The sequence below is a fragment of the Acartia tonsa genome, chromosome 6, assembly GCF_053477335.1.
Source record: "Acartia tonsa isolate MP-2025a chromosome 6, ASM5347733v1, whole genome shotgun sequence".
Lineage (NCBI taxonomy): Eukaryota > Metazoa > Arthropoda > Copepoda > Calanoida > Acartiidae > Acartia > Acartia tonsa.
In genome coordinates, this window is record NC_137265.1 from 46,413,468 (window position 1) to 46,435,332 (window position 21,865).

A 21,865-nucleotide genomic window follows, 5' to 3' on the forward strand; every position below is an offset into this window, starting at 1 on the left:
ATCAAAGGTCCCTTAAGTTGTTGAGCCAACGAATAAGGAAGCGTTATTATAAAACTTTCAGGACTAGTGTAATAAACAGCCCAATGTCCCCTCCCTCCCTGTGTTATAGGGTAGCTACATTGATTTCAAGGTTTATATAAGAACAATTTTTCAATAAGAGGTTTATAGTATTTGTAAGTCTGACATGGATATGATTTTAAAATGGATATAGAATATACGTGGATTTTATGATAGGGGAAAATGTCGTCAATTTAGATTGCTAACATGGACCTCATTTATTGGTCAGTGTCGTTCATCCAGTGGGAGGGTAGGGGATGGGAGATCTTTATTAGAGGACATGATAATCTGGTGTAAGATCAAAGTTTTGATAAATCCATTGTTGCCTTTAGATCAACGACAATCTTAATAAGCAATGAAACAGACTTAAAATAATAATAATAATAATATAATAATAAGAACTTTTATTCAATAACTCTTCAATCCTGTTATGAGTAAATCACATAGACAATTAATTATTATATTGAAATTACATGTTAATATTTCATAATATAACGATAATAATTATATGTTTTTATTGTTACTGGTAAACATAATTGCGGAATTTGATAAACTAGGTGATTTCTCTTGGCGGGCCAGGTGCGGCTGAGCCTACTTCGGGCTGGACTGTGGTTGTTGTCGATACCACTTTCGCCGGCCGGTGACCGCCATATAAATGCGGATCAGAAAGTTATCCGCTCGTGGTTCCACCGCTTTAACATCTACGAGCTCGCCTTCACATCAGCTTTGCCTGCAACCCCTTCTCCATAACTTCCATGTGTCAACCTATACAGCAATGTTAGTACGTGACCGGTCAACGAGTTGACCGGCTAGCGATTAGACAGATAGATGGATCCTGTGCCCAACATGTAAATATGAACCAACCTAATCATGACATATAGACATTTCGTGTGACCAAAGAAAATTTAAGAAAATTTAGAAGGAAAGAACTATAAGATTACGAAAAAAAAAGGAATTTTGATTAAAAAATAGGAATTTGTTTAGAATTTAATAAAATTTAATAAATTTTGTGAGAATCTCAACAGGTTTCTATATGCGCTCCCCCGTAAAAGTAAGTTGAAAGGAAAGAAAAATTGTAAATTTAAATTTAAATATTGTTATAAAGAAGCATGTTGAAAAAAATGTTGAAAAGAAAATATTGGAAAGGAGTTGCTAAAAAAAATTGATAAAAAACTGTAATGTAAAAAATTTGTTGAATGAATTTAATTTAATTGCAGGGGTTAACATCTAGTAAGAACTCTATTTTGAACGACAACTCGACGACGGGGATGTAGGTATTTAGGTCGGACTCGAAGGACACAATGTACGCCTTCCAGGAGCTCCTGGTTGTACAGACCGGGACAAGGTAGTCTAAAATAAATTAAATAAATTAATTGAAAAATAAAATTGAAAAATAAAATTAAGTTGAAAAATGAATCGAAATTAAATTTGAATTTGAAAAGTTAAGATTAAAGAAGAATTTCTATGTGTATTAAGTCCTAGGTAGCTAATTTGTATTTAACGTTTCCCGGCCGTTTACAAAAAACTCCGACGTTCTTGAACTAAGTTTCAACCCTTGCTAAATTTCCAATGAATCCCTTAGTCCCTGAGACGACCATGTACAACCCCAATGAATGAAAAGAAGGAAAGAGAAAAAACATTGCTTGAAGGCATCAAAATTTTGTTGAAATTTAGGACAGATTTAGGACAGAATGATCCGATGCTATAATTAAGTATGTCAAACCGATGCGTGAAATATGCGTGAAATATTTGAGAAATGTACAAAAAAACCTTTTAATCGTATACTCATTTTAAATATGATAGGGATAAAGATTCCAAAAAATCAAAAAATCAAAAAAGAAGGATACTTGAATCCAACTTAAATTGCTCTGGTGATTATGAGTATGAGTATGATGTTATGATATATTATTGCCTGCATAAAGTGTAAAAATAAACTATTGATAAGTTAAAAATAAGGATAAAAATGTAAGAAGATTAAGACTGAAAAATAAAGAATGAAAAATAAAGAATGAAAAATAAAGAATGAAAAATAAAGAATGAAACCATTATATTGAGTTTAATACAAAGTAAAAAGCTTTCCGTTTGAACTCCAGGAATGTAGGTATTGTTTTTAAATTTTCAGGTAATGTGTTCCAAAGTCTTGGGAAAAAATGTAATGGTGAATTGAATATAAAATTTCTATTGGCTTGATCTACTATGAAATTATTTCTAAATCTGGTTTCATAATCGTGAATTGTATCACGTGTGTTCCAGACACCATCAAAAACTCTTGGCTGCATATTGTTTTTATATTTGTACATAAATAAAAACACTTCGTATTCCATTTGTTTCCTGATTGGTAAAATTTCCAATTGTTTAAATAAAATATTTGATGGAAAACGGCGTGGTTTTTTTGCTATTAAGCGGCAGCACTCCTTTTGGAGCTTTAAGATTGGCTCCAATAAGGTGTTTGGAACAGCAGTGAATACAATTAAACAATAGTTGAGAACAGACTTTATGTAGGCAAAATAGAGCAATTTAAGATGTTGCGAGTCAAGTATATGACGCATTTGACGTAATGAGTATACGATTTTTAAAATTCTTTTGTGCATTAAATTAAAATGGACTTTGAAAGACAATTTCTCATCGATTTGAATACCCAGGTGCCTTGCGGCTTGTTCTCCAGGGTTACTATTCGAAAAAGTTATATGATCTAGTTTCTGGATTTTTTCTAGAAGGTTCTCTCCTTCATGGTTAGAATTGATAAAAACTGGAAACTGTTTTATAAGATTTTTTTCCTCTTCCGTGAAATTTTGCCTTGGCGATTGAAACAAAATAACCTTGGTTTTTTTGCTATTTATAATAAGTTTATTACTGTTGTACCATTCAGTAATTTGAGGAAGAATATTTTCAATCTTAATAAACAGATCCCTAATGTTGTCAGCTGTTAAAAGACAAAATGTGTCATCTGCAAAAAGAGACAGCAATGCGTCTCTAGTGGCAGAGTCTAGATCATTAACTACGATAAGAAAGAGAAGTACACCGAGTGTACTTCCCTGGAGAACACCGATAAGGATAGATAGTACATCAGAAAATTCTCCCCCAAACGCAACCTGTTGTGACCGTCCTTCAAAGTAGCTTTCGAACCACCTCAGGACCACTCCACGGCAGCCATAATGCTCGAGTTTTTTCAACAAGATGTTTCGATCCACAAGATCGAAACACTTCTTGATATCAATTAATATCCCGGCGCACACTTTCTTTTCGGAAAGTGCCGCCGTGATACGATTGACAAGATCAAGAACATTATGTGCCGTGGAGAGGCCCGGACGGAATCCGAACTGTCGCGTGGAGAAAAAGGATCTTTCATCTAAAAATTCATATAGTGATTTGTACATGATCTTCTCGAGTGGCTTCGAGAATGTGTTGATGATAGAAACACCCCTCCAGCTATCTAAGCTGGTCAACGGCCCTGATTTATAAACGACTACATTCTTACTCACTTTCATCCCTGAGGGAAAAATTCCTTGTGAAAAACTAAGATTATATATGTGCGTCAATGGCCGCACCAGGTTAGCGGCACATTGAATTAAGAGTTTACAACTTACATCGTTCACGTCCTTGGCCGTCTTGGGCCTGCAGCTCGTTATTATGTTAAATACCTGGAGTTCATCCAGGGGAGGAATGAATATACTATCATTAATGGGGGGGGAGGTAAATAATCCCTAAAATCTTTTGATGTTTGAGGAATTTCAGGGGTAAGGTTCTCACCCAATTTTGCAAAGTGGGAATTAAAGGCGTTGGCTATTTCCTTTTTGTTCTCAATTTTTGCTCCATTAATTTCCAGGTATTCAAGATCACTTGAATACTTGGATTTACCCATTACCTCCCTTAATACTTGCCATACTTTGCGGCCATCTTTGCCCGCTTTTTCAAGCTCAGATTGATAGTATATTCTCTTTCTCTCCCTGCAAGCTCTCTGGTAATTATTACGGTAAGTTGAGTACCTATCCTTATTTTCTTCTGTTGGGTAACTCAAGGATTTCCTATACAACTTGTCCCTAAATCTATTGCACAGCAGAAGGTGATTAGACATCCATGGCGACTGCGGCATGGTCCTGCGATTATTGCGAATTTTGTCTTTGGGACAACATGAGTTGTAAAGATTAAAGAAAATTGAAAAAAATTTCGCATAGGCTAAATCAACATCCTCTGTGCTTAAGACCTCATCCCAATTTTGTACTGATAGTTCATAATTGAGGTTATCAATATTTGCTTCTTCCAAAAATCTTTTTTCAAAATATTGTGGTTTTTTTGGGGGTTTTGGAATGATATGTGAAAAGGAACTAGACAATACAAAATGGTCTGATAGGTCAGTGACAATTACATGTGAGTCAACAAAATTGTCCAGGAAATCCTTGCAAAAAATTGAATCAATCAATGAGTACGAGAAATTATGTACTCTGGTTGCTCTTAACGTTAAGGATAGATACCCATTACTTACCATTAAATTAAAAAAACGAGATGCAGGACCCAAGACGTCATAAGTCGTGAAGAGATTTAAGTTGTAGTCTCCCACAATGAATACAGGGAGGTTGCTATCATCAATCACATCTAAAAAGTCACCAAGTATGTTAAAAAATGATTCAAGGTCCTCGGGGGTTTCTGTGTGGAGGTCTATAAACGTTAACTATCAATGCCTTAAAGCTCCCTAATGTGACTTTAACACACATAGTTTCAAAAATATGTGGCACAAAAAAATTTGGAAATAAAACTTTTGTTTGATATTTGCTATGAATAAACAGCCCTACTCCCCCGCCCCTCCCTTCTGGTCGGGGGGTGGAGATAAAGTTGTAATTTATTAAACTTAAACTATCTGTGTTCGAGTCCTGTGACAACCAGGTCTCCTGGACGGCGATGACCGATGGACCAACTCCCTCCAGAGAGGCCGTTTCAATTAGATTTCTTAACTGTTGGATTTTACTATTGAGACTTTGAATATTAATTGAAAAAATTTTAAAAAGTTGCTCATTTGTATTTTTAAATTTATTATAAAGAGAATCTATATCTATATAGTCACACTTAATGTTATAGTCGCTCGAGTATTCTCTAAACGTATCGTCATAGAGAATGCTAGTGATGTCATAGTTCACATTTTCATTTAGACACAAAATATCATCTACCTGGCTAGAACCAGCTGTCTAAGGATGTGTCTGGAGGCCATGGATCTGGAGATGCAGGTTCTGCTTCCGGTTCAGCTATGCAGGCAGAAGTTATCGGCAGGTGTTCCACTAAAATAATAACATATATAATAAACATGGTAAAAAATCTCTACTATTTCCCCCCCCCCCCCTACCCGCATCCAACGAGTATAATGATTTGATAAATTCAGTGAAAAAAAAATCAGTAAGAAAATCAGTAAGAAGAATAGTTCAGTAAATAAAGTTAATTTCAAAATTAATTTGCTAATTACTAATTACCAATTACCAGTATATGTTTACACACAATTATCATTAATCAGTCTAATTCATTGAATTTGATTATTTTACGATTATTGACAGATTATACAGATTATAATAATAATGATAGTTATAAAAACGGCTAAGCGTAATAAGTTTGAGCTTTGATATTGATGTGTACCTAATAGTACCTAGTAATTGCTCAATTAAAGTGAAATTTGTACAAAATGTACACTACTAATATGACGATAACCTTTTCAAGGCTTAATTTTGACCCGATATCCATAGAGGAATGCTCGTGGCATTGTTCATGGTTTGGCAGCTGCTGACCTTGTCGATACTGAGGATGATGTTGCGTTAGTACCTGTGGTTGTAGAGCCTGGTGTAGTACCTGGGGCCGAGCCTGTCTTGGCGGGAATTGCGGCACCAGTATTCTCAATGGCAGGAAATTCGGCTGTGGAGATAGCATCAACAGTGACACTATGATTTGGAGAATGTTGATCCTCATGGTCCTGCTCTGTCTGGGCTCCACGCAGCTTGTTGTCCTTCAGGTCCTGCAGTAGGCTCTTTATCTCTGTTTCGAAACCTTGAAAGAAAAGGTTACGATTAGATTGGCCATTTTCACGCATGAATTTTACAATCAAATTATCAGTGCTTAATATTTCCTGTAGGGGAGGCAGTGGGGAAATCAGCCCGATGTGGCTTCGAGCCATAGGATTCTGCACTTTTATCCACTTAGGGGGGCCATCTTTTGGTTGGAAGGCGACGCTGGTGCCCGACAGTTTAGTCCTAGACGCGATTCCTGCGCTGTGTAGGTAGGTCATCAAGCTTCTATTTGTGTCCGCAAGATCGTGGGCACACTTAAGAAAACTCTTACCGTCGAAGGATACTGCAGCGGCGCTGGTCCAACCTGTCTTGTCGCGAGCCTTCTTGTCCAACAGTTGTAAATGCTTCTTCTTGTTGAGCATGAACTGAAAAAGCATATGGCGAGAGTAAAACCTGAAGATATAATTTCTGGGGCCTTTAACCCTCTGGCTTAGGGGATGAGAATACTCTATGGTATTAGAGTAATTGATGTTTGCGTCGGGGTCCTGTTCGACCAAGACAGGCCTGATGACAATGTCAAAAACCTCGCGACTTGTCGGCGTTTTATCAAGCCATGGGCACTGGACATTATTAACACGAATGCTCCACAGTCTGTCCCTTTGCTCCCTGTGAGCAAGTTGGGACAAGACATAATCATTGAGTGTGGATTGGCATTTTTCACGCGCGTTTGCATTAACGACAAAGTTCTCAAAGTTTTTTGTTAATGACACCACTCGTACAGCAATTTGCTGTTCCGATGAAAGTTCACCACCTTCCATTAACGTACGAAGTTCATTCATTTCGTCGCGGTGTTTAACATTTAAAGTTTCAATTGAATCACGCAAACTACGAATCTCAGATAAAAAAGTTTTACTAAGAGTGTCGCTGCTCACCTTTTGAAGTTTCTCGTATGCTTGTACGCTCTCGGTTACGGCTTGACTGATGGCATCCTTTATGTCATTTTGTAAAAATGACCTTACTTGAGCTAAGGCATCCTGCGTTAGCAATTTCTTTGCCATTTTATAAAGCAGCAACACTATATAATTGAGATGTATATTCGAGCGTGGTCAGATAAAAACTGGTGTAAAAACCCGCGTGTTACACTAATCAATCTAGATTAGCCAATAGCCTGAAGTCATGTGACCGAATGAGAGTGCGTTGGACCAATCAGATCTCTTATCTGTCGGTAGGAACTAATTCCTCCAATGAGAGGGCTTCGTTACCGGCACTTTGTGTCAGCTGATAGCCTGCCTAGAGAGAGTGTGTGTGGGGGTAGGACAGCTGAGGGAGAGGGGTTGGTGTGCGCCTTGCGAGTGTGTGTAGATGAGGGTATGATGACTGGGGGATGGGGTATCCTTGGGGGGAGTCAAAAAGGGTAGAGTGTCTACTCAGTGGCTACCATAGATGTTGATAGCTGGAGGGTAGACTAAAGACTAAATAAAAAATTTCATCTTAAACCCATTTGATTTTTTTATTTACATGAACTTCTTTTGGCAAAGCATACTGTTTCAAAATTACTATACAATTTCCTTTTTAATTCAAATGGGACTTTGAAAAACCCCTTTTCACATTTAGCATGGGTCTTAAGTACCTATAAGGATAGACCAATGGACGATAAAATTAGATTAAAGTTTGGACATTGTGGACTTTTTATATTTATAGTCCAATGTCCCCTCCCTCACTGATTTTAGAGACAATGATATGTTACAGTGTAAAAGTTCTTATTTTTCCTCAAAATTTTCGTTAATCATAAAAGCAGTTAGTTTTGATTTTACAACCTTTTTTGGTCCTAGGACAAACGCAGGAGTCCCAAACGTCGGAGTGGACAAACGCAGGAGTGGAAACTTAACCTAACCTAACCTATTTTAAACCATTTTTTAGGTTTTTAAAATTTCTAACCCCTGCGGGGGGCTTATTTGTATATTCATATCTTTACCTAACCTAACCTGTATAGAAAAACGTGATTAAATTAATATTTTAGCACTCCTGTGTTTGTCCACTCCGACGTTTGGAACTCCTGGGTTTATCGTGGAACCCCTTTTTTTCTGTGTTGATACCAATAAGAGCTTAAATTCTATAGAAATAATTCCAAGGGGGTCTATTGCAAAAATTCTGGGAAATTGGCGAAATTATTCGGTCGTGACAGACGCAAAGGATTTAGAAATTTTAGGTTAGGTAATTATGGGCAATAAGTGAAATTCAAATCTTCTTTTTCTAACAGTTTCTTTACACTTTCATTTTTATTTGTACTAATGACTTCGCCCAAAACATGTAGGGCTCTGTATTAAAAGGGGAAATGACAGAGTCTGAAATAGCCTAAAACCACCCTAAGACTTAAAATATAGTTAATTACCAACTCAGGACCTATTTGAAGCTTCCCTAAATTGTAGAACTCAATTTGTTCATTGGTTATTGAGATCTTAATGTAAAAATGAAAAACCTTACTACTCTATTTTATAAGATATACTGTCGGCTTTGTCCCTTGCCTGTTTGGGCTTCACTAAATAAATGTCTAATAAAACCAATTTAAAACCTATCTGTTAGTCAAAATGTGTTAAATTCTTCCTTTGGTAGTGAGTAAAGAAAGGGTTGTAAATTTATTTGGCCTTAACATTATGCACTAATTTTCTTCAGTTAAAATATCCTTCACTATATGAAAAAGCAATACTAGAAATCATTAGAATTAACAAAATCATGAAACGCAATGACTGAAAGCTTTTTTCGGCTGTGGGAATGTAGATTGTTAGTCAAGATAAGATCAGGGAGGGAGGGGACATTAGACGGTAAATTATACTTGAACGCAAAGTTTTATAAACACGTTTGATTGGGTTTAACTTGCAGTGTCAACCAGAAATGAAAAGTACACTATTTTATTTTTGTTTACCATCATTGGGGAATTAGAGTAAAACACTAGACGGAGAAAGGGTTAAATAACTGTATTTCCCCATTGCAACTGCCTTGTGCAACCTTTCTATTGGGTCATTGAAAATCAACCAATGGCGTCGCTTATATTAACACAGCTAATTAGCAGAAAATAATTTAGAAGCAGATGAAAGAGGTCTTTGAAAATGAAGGGAGGTAGTTGTCGTCTGTATATACATCAAAACTATAGATCTGTTATTGGGGATGCACATCAATTTATTGTCCATTGTCTTATCCCTTAAGATCCCTGAATAAGATAGACCAAATAGATAAAAGTTTCTCCTAGGATATAATTACTGTAATTAAACTGGACTTTTCTTTTATTTAATGAGTGATAGGTCAACTGCTATAAATAAACAAGGATGGTCGTGTCCTTCATATCAGAGCTAAAAGGAAGATTAGATTTTAAAGTTTTTAGCTATTTAAAAAAATACATTAAATAGAATTAACTATATAAAAGAAAGATAAAAGCTTTCTGTCGTTTTTGCTAAAAATCTGTTATCACGGAGTATCTTCAAATCTATAAGGCTATCTTAATCTCGCTATTAAATCCAAACTCATTAAAAAATGGTATTGGTTGTAATTCTCGATGACTTGATGCTTTCATTAGATTTGTATTATTTTGATAACATTATTGTCACTTAAAAACTACAAATCATGCTTATTATGGTTATTATATATCAACATCTTGGATGATATGATTTAATTTCGACTAAAGCACTTTTAGATATTATCGTTAGCAGCGAGCCAGGTGGGTTTCCTGCAGGGGTTAAGTGTAATTTATTGCAAAGTATGTTTTTGTTAATTAGATTTAGTTAGTGAAATAGGTCCAAGGATGATTTTAGGCCTTTTCATTCTAAAATTTAAGTTTTGTAGTAGTTTTAGTCTATTTTTCTACTACATTCATTCTCCTTCAAATACATAGCCCCTAGATGCTAGGGACCCAGCTGCTAGTTGTTACATACCATATAAAGAACTTTAATCTACAATACAAGCATGACAAAGTAAAAATAAATAAAAACTTTGAAATGGAAGAGTTATTCTTAAAAATAAACAATACCAGTTTTATTATAAAGTCTTATAAAAAAAGGAGTTGAATCGAATTTTAAAGGAATAACCAGTTTTTACGTGTAGAAACATGAAATCATTTTTTGTACACTAAAATCTTTCTAATTTGTTTATGATAATAATGGTCTAATTCTAAGAATGACAACTTAATTTGTTCAATGTTTACAGAATACATTTGGTCAATGGCGACCAGATTAAAGAAAGATTTAAAAGGCGTGTTGGTTCATTTCCGTAAAGCAAACCTTTTTTTTGCATTATTGGAAGGGTGGACATACATCTCCGCAAATTATTACTTTCGTTTAGTTATTGAAATTGGTAAAAAAAGACTCAATGGCATATAAATAAAGGGATTTTGTAGTTAAATGAGGGAAAAGGCTGTTTTAATGTTTTTTTTCACTAGTTTTCAGGTTAGGTTAGTATGGGCATAGGGTATCCCTGTAGGGTTATAGCATCGCAGGTTTAGACATCGCATGGTTAGAGAGGCCTGCAATTATCAAATATTTTTTAAAAATAAGATATTTGATTTAACACCAGATTTAGGATTTTAATACTAAGAACTTATGATTTTATTTCCGCAGCTACATCTTGGAATAGGGCCTTGACATGAAGTTATGTAACAAAATTATTTTTTTTTATTTAAGAATTAGTTGCGAATCTTTTATACAAATACAAATTTACTAAAGGAATTGACGATTGTTTAATATTAAGTCTGTTTGTTTGTTTATATTTATATATTTAGGTAGGCTGTCTTTGATATTTCAGTAGATCGAATTTTTCGATGCTTTGATTGTTACTTTTAACTTTATTAAAAAATCATGTATGATATGATGATATTCTAGTTTTATAAATTGCTTTTTAAATTCTTTCTAAACCCCGAACAAACATATTATGCAAATCTGAATTTTCAAAATAGCAGCTTTATTATTCATTTAGGATGATTTTACAATAAATATGAAATTTAGATGCCTCTTTTGGTTACAAAACTCCACTGTTATTTTTTAATTAATCAGCACCAATAAAGCACAAGATCTCAAAAACAGCATTTGGGGGTAATAATGGTGAACAAACATATTATGCAAATCCAAAACAAAGCATTTTTGAGATCTTGTGCTTTATTGGTGCTGATTAATTAAAAAATAACAGTGAAATTTTGTAACCAAAAGAGGCATCTAAATTTCATATTTATTGTAAAATCATCCTAAATGAATAATAAAGCTGCTATTTTAAAAATTCAGATTTGCATAATATGTTTGTTCGGGGTTTATAATACTTTTAAATGTCCATTAATGAAAGAAAGTATCCTGTTTAAAACAAGAATAACTGTATACATGATTAGCGAAGCAATAACAAATTAAAAATAATATTTTTTTATTTTGTTGTTGTTAAATCTTGAATTCAAGTTTGGGTTTTAAGTTGATAAAAAATGGGGAATAAACAGACAGGATAAATCTAATTTTTTGACTTTAATGGACTCACAATTCTTTGGACGAACATATTGGACCGCCCTAATTATATAGTGGCTGCACTTCTTAAAAGAACCGGTAACCTATTTTATGTATGATAAAAAGTTGTCGCTTTAATGTAACAAAAAATGCGGAATATTTGAGTATTGTTATCATCTGATTAAAGAGGTTCATTGCAAAGCTACTCTATCAGCTACGCCCCTAAAAGCCCTTAGACAACGTATTACTTTTATGACAAAAGTGATTTAATATCACTAAGAATTTTTGGCAAAGAGGTTGATGGTTCAGGGACAAGACAATGGCCAACAAATTGATGTGTTCTCAATGCTGATACAGAAAATTTCCGCTTCTTCTAGATTGAAATTAGTGGTTAAAACGTTTCAACACTCAACTTAAGTAATCAACCAATTAGAATGTACTAAGGTCACCAACGTTGTTAATGAAAACAACGTTATTATCAAAATTTGGGGATTAGTGTAATAAACAGCCCATTGTCCCATCTCTCTCTCTCTCTTTTGATGTCTTGCAGGCATAATCAATTCATTTCTTTGGTTGTGCATAATCATTAATTTTGGGAATAAGTATAAAAAAAAATAAGCAATAAAAGCTTAATATAAGAAATATCAACCTAAGATTTTATAATGTTCATAAAAGTTATTAATTTAGTCAAAATAAACCATCATTATTTAGCTTGAAATAGCTTGAAACCTTCTCTCAATGTTGATGAATGCTCGATTTAGCCGTTAACAAGATATTAGTGGACTCAAGTATATAGAATAATACCATTCCCTATCCATGTGATATGTAGATAAAACATTTAAATACCCTTTTGAGAGGCATCGAGTCAGATTTTTACCAAGTGTTGCAAGGAAAGCCTTAAAAGGGCCATTTAGTATTAGTTTATCCATAATTGAGTTAGGTTAAGCAAGGGTCAGTGACCACCAAAGGGCTTTCAGATTTCTGTTTTATTAAATTAATTTTAAAAGTTTTATGTTACATTTTTAAATTTCCTACAAAAAATATATAGTCTTTTTAATCTATTATCAATAGTACTTTTTCTAACAACTTGATTAGACTTTTTTGTTGTTATACTGTTTTTGTAATGCAAAGAAATTAGAGTGTTCTCAATGGCATTAATATCATAGGAAAGTGAGTCAAATCTATCATAAAATGTCAAAAAGAAACAAGGATGACAACGTCTAATAAAGTAAAGCTGTATATGTGCTATACATATAATGAATATTGTGCTATGTATTCATTATATAAAAGTAACAGGATGTCTATCTGTACCGAAGGATCTATAGCCGATATGGTTCTCCATTACAATATAGCTTCTCATAGGACTTGGGAATTTTTATCATTATTCTGGGGAGGATAAAACCACCATCCCAAGAGAAATCGCCCCTAGGCTCACAGCCATTAGTATTATATACACGACTATGTATAGTTTTTACTTAATTCAAGTTTTTAAATATACTTATGGGGACATTAAAGCAAAAACAGTGTGCTAGACTGTAATGACAGAATTTTGACCACACTTTACATGTGAAAATGGCAAAAACTAGCGAGTTCTTGACAATATTTAAGATTTTAGCAGGGATAAAGTGATAGGCCAATGAAAATTTTATTATTGTTTCCACTGTCTTTTACTAATACATCCTTATAATAAAGTAACAAGATGATTGTTTGTCTATACCGCAGGATCTCGCTAACCGCTGAACCGCTATGGTTCTCCTTTACAGGGTAGCTTCTAATAGGTCCCGAAAATTCTGGGAGAGGGTACCACCAACCTCCCAAGAGAAATCGCCCCTAAAGAATTACCCTCCTATAATTTTTTTTCTTCATCTAAATTAAACATAGAGGGGGGGTGAGTTGCCCATTGATTTATTCCTTTATCCCAGGATTTTATTGACCCATAAAATGTTTCTTTTAGACTTTTACAGTATTTATTAACATCAGAACATTTTAAAATTCAAATTCAGTCTACAAATCATGAATAAAAGAAATGAAACGTATATTTCGACTAATAATTACATTTACTGAATATGCCATTATATTTTCTATATCAGTAAGTATACTAATCTAGCTTTTTTTTATTTCAGTGATGAGGTTCGAGACCTGGGCTTTACTGTGATCATAGATATGAGAGGAAATTCTAGCTGGTCAACTGTTAAACCTATATTAAAGGTAATACTTATAGCGTTACCGACAGAACGACAGACAGAATAACAAACAGACAGACAGAAAGAGAGACAAACATAATATATATGAGAGGAAATACTATCTGGTATACTACCTATGCTAAAGGTAATACATAGACATACAGCGTTACAGACAGAAAGACAGACAAACTTACATAGATCATAGACATTAGAGGAAATTCTAGCTCGTCTAAATAAAAAGGTAATACCTATACACAGCTGTACAAACAGAAAGACAGAAAGACGGACAGACTTACATAGATATTAGAGGAATTGTGTCTATAATACGATGCTTTATATGATTTTCCAGTATTGCTGAGAACCGGTTCAATTAGTTTTAAAGCTATACTGTAATAGTTATTTCGTATTATAAACGGCTTTCCGCGGATATAGAATGTACAATTATAAGATTAAAACCAGTTTTTTAGTCTCGAGGTGCCGAAGGCACGGGCTAAAAAAACTGGTTTTAATCTTATGATTGTACATTTTTATATTCGTAGAAAGCTGGATATAATACGTTGCTAGACATAGTTTTTCGTATGGATGAGAACCGGTTCCGATCCACCGGAGTCGAATGAATACGAGAAAACATCTTACGGAACTTTCAGAAAAACAAACAAACATAGGAAAACACATTTACAGTGAAACAAACATATTGAAAGAAATACATTTTCCCCTGCTTGGCTTATAAAAACCAAACCTAACCTAACCTATTTGTGTAGGTGTTGCAAGATAATTTTTCCAGTTGTATCCACACCGCCTTCATAATTAAACCAGATAATTTCTGGCAGAAACAAAGAACAAACCTGGGTAGCCAGAAATATAAATTTGAGGTAAGATTATTGTGATAAAATTCAGTGACATCTACAGATTAGTTTTATTGGTGGAAAAGTGTGTGCACCGACAATTTCAACAAACTAATCAAAACTAATTAAAGTACCAAAAGATTTTAAGCCAACGAATATGATATAAAACTTTATATTCCCGTATAAATTTATATTCCAATGTCTCTTTCCCCCGATTGGACTAAACTTCTTTTTGATTAATAAATAAGCTTGTGATTGCACGACCTTTGTTTGGTGGTCCTAACTGTTCCGGAAGGCATTTCCTCTACTCAAAACTATAGTCACTTTTCTGATACAGCGGCAGAAGGCAACTTTTTTTTATAGTCCATAGTCACTGACACTGTGGTGTTAGGAAGAGATTCGAACCCATCACCTACGCTAACGTAGTTAAGAATGTTTCTATCCTTGTTAAATGATAAATGAGCAAGTGACCGAGCGTTTTTCTATGTTATAATGGCCCCGGGGCCTAGGTTAGGTTAAAACCTATGATTAGGCCTTTATGTATTTATGTAATAATCACTTCTCAAATTTCTAACTGTATAATTTGTTGGGTGGAGGGGGTCACTCGCAGACATACCATTGGGAATGTGTATTTGTTTTTAACAGCAAAGCTTTTCTATGATTAGATTTTGTCTGTTTGTCCGTCGGTCTGCAACAGATAGCTGTAATCTTAATTATAGACAAATACGATTCGTTGCAATTTTATTTATTAATTTTTTCAGCTATTTTGATACTAAACTTTGCTTACCCGTCTTTTGGTTGATATTATACATAGATTCATAGGACGATTGAACACAATATTACAAGCGCATCATCTCTATAATTTAATCTTAAAGAACAGTATAAAAATCAACCTGCATTTTTAGCAAATAACAAGATTGTAACTTTTAGTCTTATTTGATTACCTTTGTCTTTATGGATGTTGTAATCCTTGCTTTCCTTGCGTTGACTGATACCCTAGAAAAGTTAAAATGAAAATAGAGTAGCTGCGCTACTTCTATATAAAAACTGAAATTAACATGAGTGAACATGCAATACATCAATTTTATCATCATTTTATCCTTAAATTACACTTCGCAACATATCGTCAAAGTGAAATCTTAAACGTTGAAAATTACAAAAAGATGTTTAATATTGAGAATATCTATTTCGACTTTTCTGCAAGTTAAACATAATTATTAGTTATTATTTAGACAAAATCTATTGTTTTTATGCTTACATTCCTGAATGCTTGCACCGAACTCTCAAGCCGTTTAGACATCATATTAGAAGTTTATTGGTGGTAAAGCCGTGATTATACCAAATCTACAAAAGTGACCCCCCCCCCCGCCTCTTTGTTGACAACAGTTATTGTGATACATTTTTACATTTTAGAGAACAGCTTAATTGAAAGCATGCAACATTGCTAATTTTTTTATTACAAAACACTGTAAAAGATATTATTATTCAATAATGCTGCGCTCCTAATTTATACGAAACTAGCGGCTTCGCCCCTAGCCTCTAGGGGCTTTGCCCCAAGAGGTAATTGAATTAAATTAAGTATGTACTACTGGTGCTGCTATAAACAAAAAAAGAGGGGGGGGGGGTTGTTTTTGGGGGGGTTAGGGGTGTCCCACCCCCCAAGGAAAATAGCATAAAACCACCACAGGACCAATAGGTATATACTCTGAAGAGTAGAATCCGAATCAAGCTACTAGGTATTATAGAAAGTAGCCAAAAAAACTCCCCAAGGCTTTGATTGCCTAGGACCAACTAAGGGCCTATGTTAAGCTTAAAAAGAGAAGTCAACCAGTCCAGTACTTAATGAAATATTAAGTATGGATAAAAAAACCTTACTACTTATTAATAATTCTATAATAAATATTTTTGCTTAGTTTAAAATTATTCTTGGGTATCTTAATTGTTAAGGGTGGGGGGTTTAACCCACAAATATGTAAGTCTATAACTCCCCGTTTTAACTTCAATTCGTTTCAATAATGATCATGTCTCAAAAGTTATTTATATGATAGTGTTTTATTTATGCCTTGATTTAATTTAATTTTTAGAGTTCTAAAATGTTTTCAATGAATGAAAAATAAATTCCATGAAACAAAAAGACAACACAACAATACTGTTGCATATTAATCAGAAATCAAGGATACGGAAAATAAACACCTTTTTGATTACAATGACTTATCTTTCTTGTGCATAAACTGATTTCAAGGATTCCAACGGAAATATTTTTTGCGGGATAGATAAATTCTGTACCTTAATTGTAAACTCCATTTTATTATTATTTTTTGGGTTTAAATTATTTCTTGACTATTCAATTGTAGTTAACTTGTTATTGCTGCGCTACTTTGGTACATAAATGTCCCTGATAAAACAATGACCAATCTGAGGGTACCCTAATTTGAATGAACCCTTTTGGGTCAGACAGGAAGGTTATATCTTTCAAAACAAGGCGTTTTTACGTTTAAGTAAACATTAGGTAAGCTTCTTTCTTTTTGCCTATTTTGAAAAAAAGTCTTACAAGAGATTTAAGAATAGATTTTAGCAGAGAGAGAGAGAGAGGGGACAATTGGCTGTTTAATACTCAAGTCCTAAAGTTTTATAATAACGTTTTCTTATTCATTGGCATAACATTTTGGTGACTTTTAGTGAATTTTGATTGATTGGTTTATTAAATTGAGTGTCCCTTTAGATCTCTAGAAAAATTAATTTGTGTATTTTTGAAAGGATATTTTATAGTCTGCTGTAAAAGTAAATGTTATTTCAAAGAAAAATTATTACATTATTATTTCAGTCTTTGCTATCCTTCAACTGTTATGTAAATATAGACATTTAATCTTTTTTAGAACCCGTATTCAAATTTGATATGAATTTAAAACACAACCAAAGTAGCCTTTAAATTATGCCCTTATTTTGAAGTTTATTCAAAGGGGGTTTATATTAAAGTATGTATTAGTTTTATCTTTTTTACATTGTCTCTATTATCTATAGTATGCAGGGATCATAGGGGATAAGACATTTGAAATATTTGTAAAGTACTAGTTTGAACCAAACAATCAATATTAAATAAAAGTACCCAAAGTTTTAAAGATAACAAGGAGTTACAAGGCTTAACATGGAGTTTTGGCCACCTTCTTTATAATCTTTTCACCTAACTCTTTGAAAAGCACAATCCAAAATTTGCTCAATGTTGAAATATTATGAAAATTTTATATGTCTATTCAAAATCTCCTGTTATATTTTTGCATATTATAGACTTTATCATATGGATATAAAATTTTGTAGATAACTAGAACGAAAATAATCATAGTATCAAAAAGGCTGCAGTTACGGCCATGAAACAATTAGCTAAGCAAAAAGTGAAAACATACAGGGAGGGAGGGGACATTGGGCTGTTTATTACACTTGTCCCCAAAGTTGTATACTAAAGATTTCTAATTCGTTGGCTAAACAATTTTGGGAACATTTATTGAATTTTGATTGGTTAGTTAATTAAGTTGGGTTTCCAAACGTTTCAACCACTTATTGTATCTACAGAAGAGTAATTTTGTGCAACATCATTGGGGGTGTAAATCAAATTATCGGACGTTGTCTTATCCCTTTAGATCCCTGGAAAACATAGGAGCCTAAGGAATTCGACAATGGATGATAACACTATTGGTAGAAAAGTCTGGGCACTAATAGTTTGTAGCAAGTTTTTAAACCAATTAATAAGAGAACTTGTTAAAGGCTAATGTCCCCATAGAATACCCTTTTAATGATCTATAATTATGTTTATTTTGGACAAAATTATTCTTGTTTTAATTACCTTTTAAGAAATGTCCTTATCTCTCCAAAGAATTTTAAGATTTAATTGCACTGTCTTATCCTATATTATTAAGAAACATGATACATAATGTTTCAATTATAAAGGGGAGTTCCAACAAATTCGCACAGTTGTTTTGCAAACATTGCATTGCAAAATATGCTTTAGTCCAGCAGTGGTTTTGAGATCTTAAGTTTTATATGGATAAACAGACGGACAGACATACGGACATTATACTTTGCAACTTTGTATTATAGGAAAATTTTTGTGTTTTTGAAAATTTAATTTAGTAGAATTATCGAACGCCTTCAATTATAAATGATGAAAATTAAATATCATGATATCCTTTCCTCCGATACTATGATACAAATGTTTAATTTTGTTGGGAGAGGGGGGGGGGGATGCCTCACCATCTTTGACAATTTTGTACATGTTACGGTTGAAGATGCTTTTGGATCTGTCATTTAAAAAAGGATATTAATTTGATTTAAATCTGCTTTTAAGCTGTTTTAAACAGAGTACTTATTTTTTTTTTAAAGAGGGGTATGAAGCAGAAAGTGAGAGAGAGAGGAGACAATGGGTTGTCCATAACACAAGTCCCCAATGTTTTGTAACAACGTTTTCTTATTCGCTGGCCTAACAATTTTGGGTTCTTTTAGTAATTTTAATTGTTTTTTTATTAAGTTGAGGGTAAAACGTTTCAACCACTAATGTTATGCTACAGAATTGGTAATTTTATGTATCATCATTGGGGATTTACATTAATTTATCGGCCATTGTCTTTTCCCTTTAGATCACTGGGCATGAGAACTTTTAAAAATCATCCAGAAAATTTTCACTGTGGCTTTAAATTTGAGTAGTTGTGTATTCAAACAAATCATTTGATTGGCTTCTACGAATCTTGTTACCATTTTAGGGTGGCGCCATTTTCAAAATTTTTACCTTTTAGGATCTTTTCATTAACTAAAGTCATCAAGGAGGAGGGGATGTTGGAATATAAATTATTCTGATACTAAAACCCATCATTTGTTGGCTTACAAACTCTAGGATTGGGGCGGGGAGGTTGACAAAAAATTGAGGATGCATTTGGTACTTGCATTAGTATTTTCTATTTCATTAAATAAAAATTAAGTTTTTCTGTTCGTTAAAATGTTACTAATCACTGAAGCTTCACATAGGTTTAAGATGATTTATGCAGATTCTAGTTGCTAGGGTGAAGTATAAAGTATTTGAATAACAAACATACATGTAGTTCAAAATGTTTTACCTTAATAGGGCCACCCTATTTCAGCTCGCTCATGTAAGCATAACTGTTGTATATCCTTATGTTTTTTTTCACAATTTCATTTCCTTTAAGCTCATAACAGTTTTTTTAATTAATAAAAAATTGCATGCCCATATTTCAAGCAAAAAAGCTTCTAATTTAGGTCTTAAATGTCTTTTTAAAAGTCATTTAAAGTAATTATTTTAATTGCTTAAAAGACAAGATCGGTTTGAAATATCTTTAAAAACTTAATTATATAGAATGGGGCAAGGCATTTGTATTAGAAGTATTAATAGACTCATTTTTGACTGTGTGTAAGGGTATGTGTATGTGTGTGTGTGAAGGTTTAATGTGTGTGAAGGTGTGTGTGTGTGTGTGTAGCATGCGTATTTGAAATAAAACTTGAACCTTTCATACTTAAAAAACCTTTTAATTACTTCTTCTATGATTATTAAGTTAGGAATGTTCAGGGGGGCAGGGAAAGAACAATGGCCATAGTAAATTAGATCCTGTCTTTGTAAGCTGGTCATTAATGTAGGGGTTGAAGAAGGATCTATAGATTTTTTGGGTATAGTCCCTTTCGTGGCAACGCTCCTTAAGGGGCGATTCTTTTTTTTCACAGTAGCTTTTATACTATTTCTAGCCCCTGCGGGGGGCTCTAACCTTGCGAGGCCAATTGCCTAACCCTGTGGGGCAATCACCTAACCCAATATAACCTAACCTAACCTCAAATAACCTATCAAAAGCCATTTTAAAAATAAGACGAATGGGCGTTGCCACGAAAGGGACTATTTCCGATTATTTTATCATCCATTGTCTTATCCTTGCAACCATGGAACGAAGACAATTAAGCTTTTTTGCTTTGTAATTACTTTATTAATTTATCCTACCGTTTGCAAGTTTGATGTGTTGTGTTATAGAGATTGTTTTTATTTATATATTTAGTTAGTTTCTTTACATGGTTAGAGAGGATTTTTAAGCTTTTTATTATACTGGTACCCAAACACGTTCTCTTATTTAAAAACTAAAGCAAATTTTATTAAACCTTAATTTTTTGGTCAAACTGACATTGTTTAAAGTATATCAATCAACAAGTGTAATCTACATTTCTATCTGTTATTGATTTACATTTATATTTACTTTACTTATCCTAATCAAAATAAACTGATAAAATAATTATTACTTGAGAGACTTCAATGTTATTTCTACTGCTACAAAGTCACTCACTTGAAATTGAAAGGTAAAATGTCTTTGCCTTGAACAGGTGCATCTGGTTACTATGCTCTTATTTTGGACTAGCAGACTAAGTTTGTACAATAAAAGTGTAGCTTATTAGCCATTTTTAATTTTAATTATTTTCAGACTCAACTGACCGGCCTAGACTCTGTACAGAAATGCGTGGACCCGAGCCAGCTGACCGCAGATCTGGACGGTACCCTGTCCTATGACCATGCCATCTGGATAGACATGCGCACGGTAAGTTTCTCAGCAACCAACGTACATACCTAAATTGTATACGAGCTGAAAAATTGTGAATCGAGTGGAGAGGTAGGCGACATTTAATTGTAAATTACACTGGTACCCAAAGTTTTATAATTACTATCACTCATTAGTTGGATATTTTTATAATCTTTTGATTAGGTTGTAAAAATCTTCAGTGTCCAATATTTTCAACTAATAGTTTTATTCCATAGAAGGAGTCATTATGTTAATCGTAATTGGGAGATTCATCTATTTATCATCCATTGTCTTATCCCTTAAGATCCCCTTTCGGGGCAAATCGAATTAAAATTGTTTGGCGTGCAGCATTCAATATATTCTGATTCTGTAAGATAGGCCACATTCTTTAAACATACAACATTCAATATATTCAGATTCTGTGAGATAAAACATAAAACATTCAATATATTCAGATTCTGTAGGATAGGCCACATTCTTTAAAAATACAGCGTTCAATATATTCAGATTCTGTAAGATATGCTACATTCTTTAAACATACAACATTTAATATATTCAGATTCAGTAAGATAGTCCACATTCTTTAAAAATACAACATTCAATATATTCAGATTCAGTAAGATAGTCCACATTCTTTAAACATACAGGTTCAATATATTCAGATTCAGTAAGATAGTCCACATTCTTTAAACATACAACATTCAATATATTCAGATTCAGTAAGATAGTCCACATTCTTTAAACATACAACATTCAATATATTTAGAT

The 21,865-nt window shown here is 33.5% G+C and overlaps 2 protein-coding genes across 5 annotated transcripts in view; one reads left to right on the forward strand and one right to left on the reverse strand.

The window, feature by feature from the left end:
* The window catches only part of trio (trio Rho guanine nucleotide exchange factor), a 453,505-nt gene that overhangs the window by 210,680 nt on the left and 220,960 nt on the right, over window positions 1–21,865 (forward strand). For all 4 annotated transcript variants that reach the window (XM_080165076.1, XM_080165074.1, XM_080165075.1 and 1 more), the window contains exons 3-5: window positions 13,636–13,720; window positions 14,457–14,567; window positions 21,002–21,115. In XM_080165076.1, coding sequence (XP_080021202.1) covers window positions 13,636–13,720; window positions 14,457–14,567; window positions 21,002–21,115 — 310 coding nt within the window. The remainder of the gene's footprint in view (window positions 1–13,635; window positions 13,721–14,456; window positions 14,568–21,001; window positions 21,116–21,865) is intronic.
* Window positions 5,387–7,524, reverse strand: LOC145322802 (uncharacterized). Its single transcript, XM_080165078.1, has 3 exons — window positions 6,974–7,524; window positions 6,373–6,466; window positions 5,387–6,081 (listed from the first exon to the last, which is right to left on the reverse strand). Exons 1-3 carry the CDS (start codon window positions 7,097–7,099, stop codon window positions 5,804–5,806), a joined length of 498 nt encoding a protein of 165 aa, XP_080021204.1. The 5' UTR covers window positions 7,100–7,524; the 3' UTR covers window positions 5,387–5,803.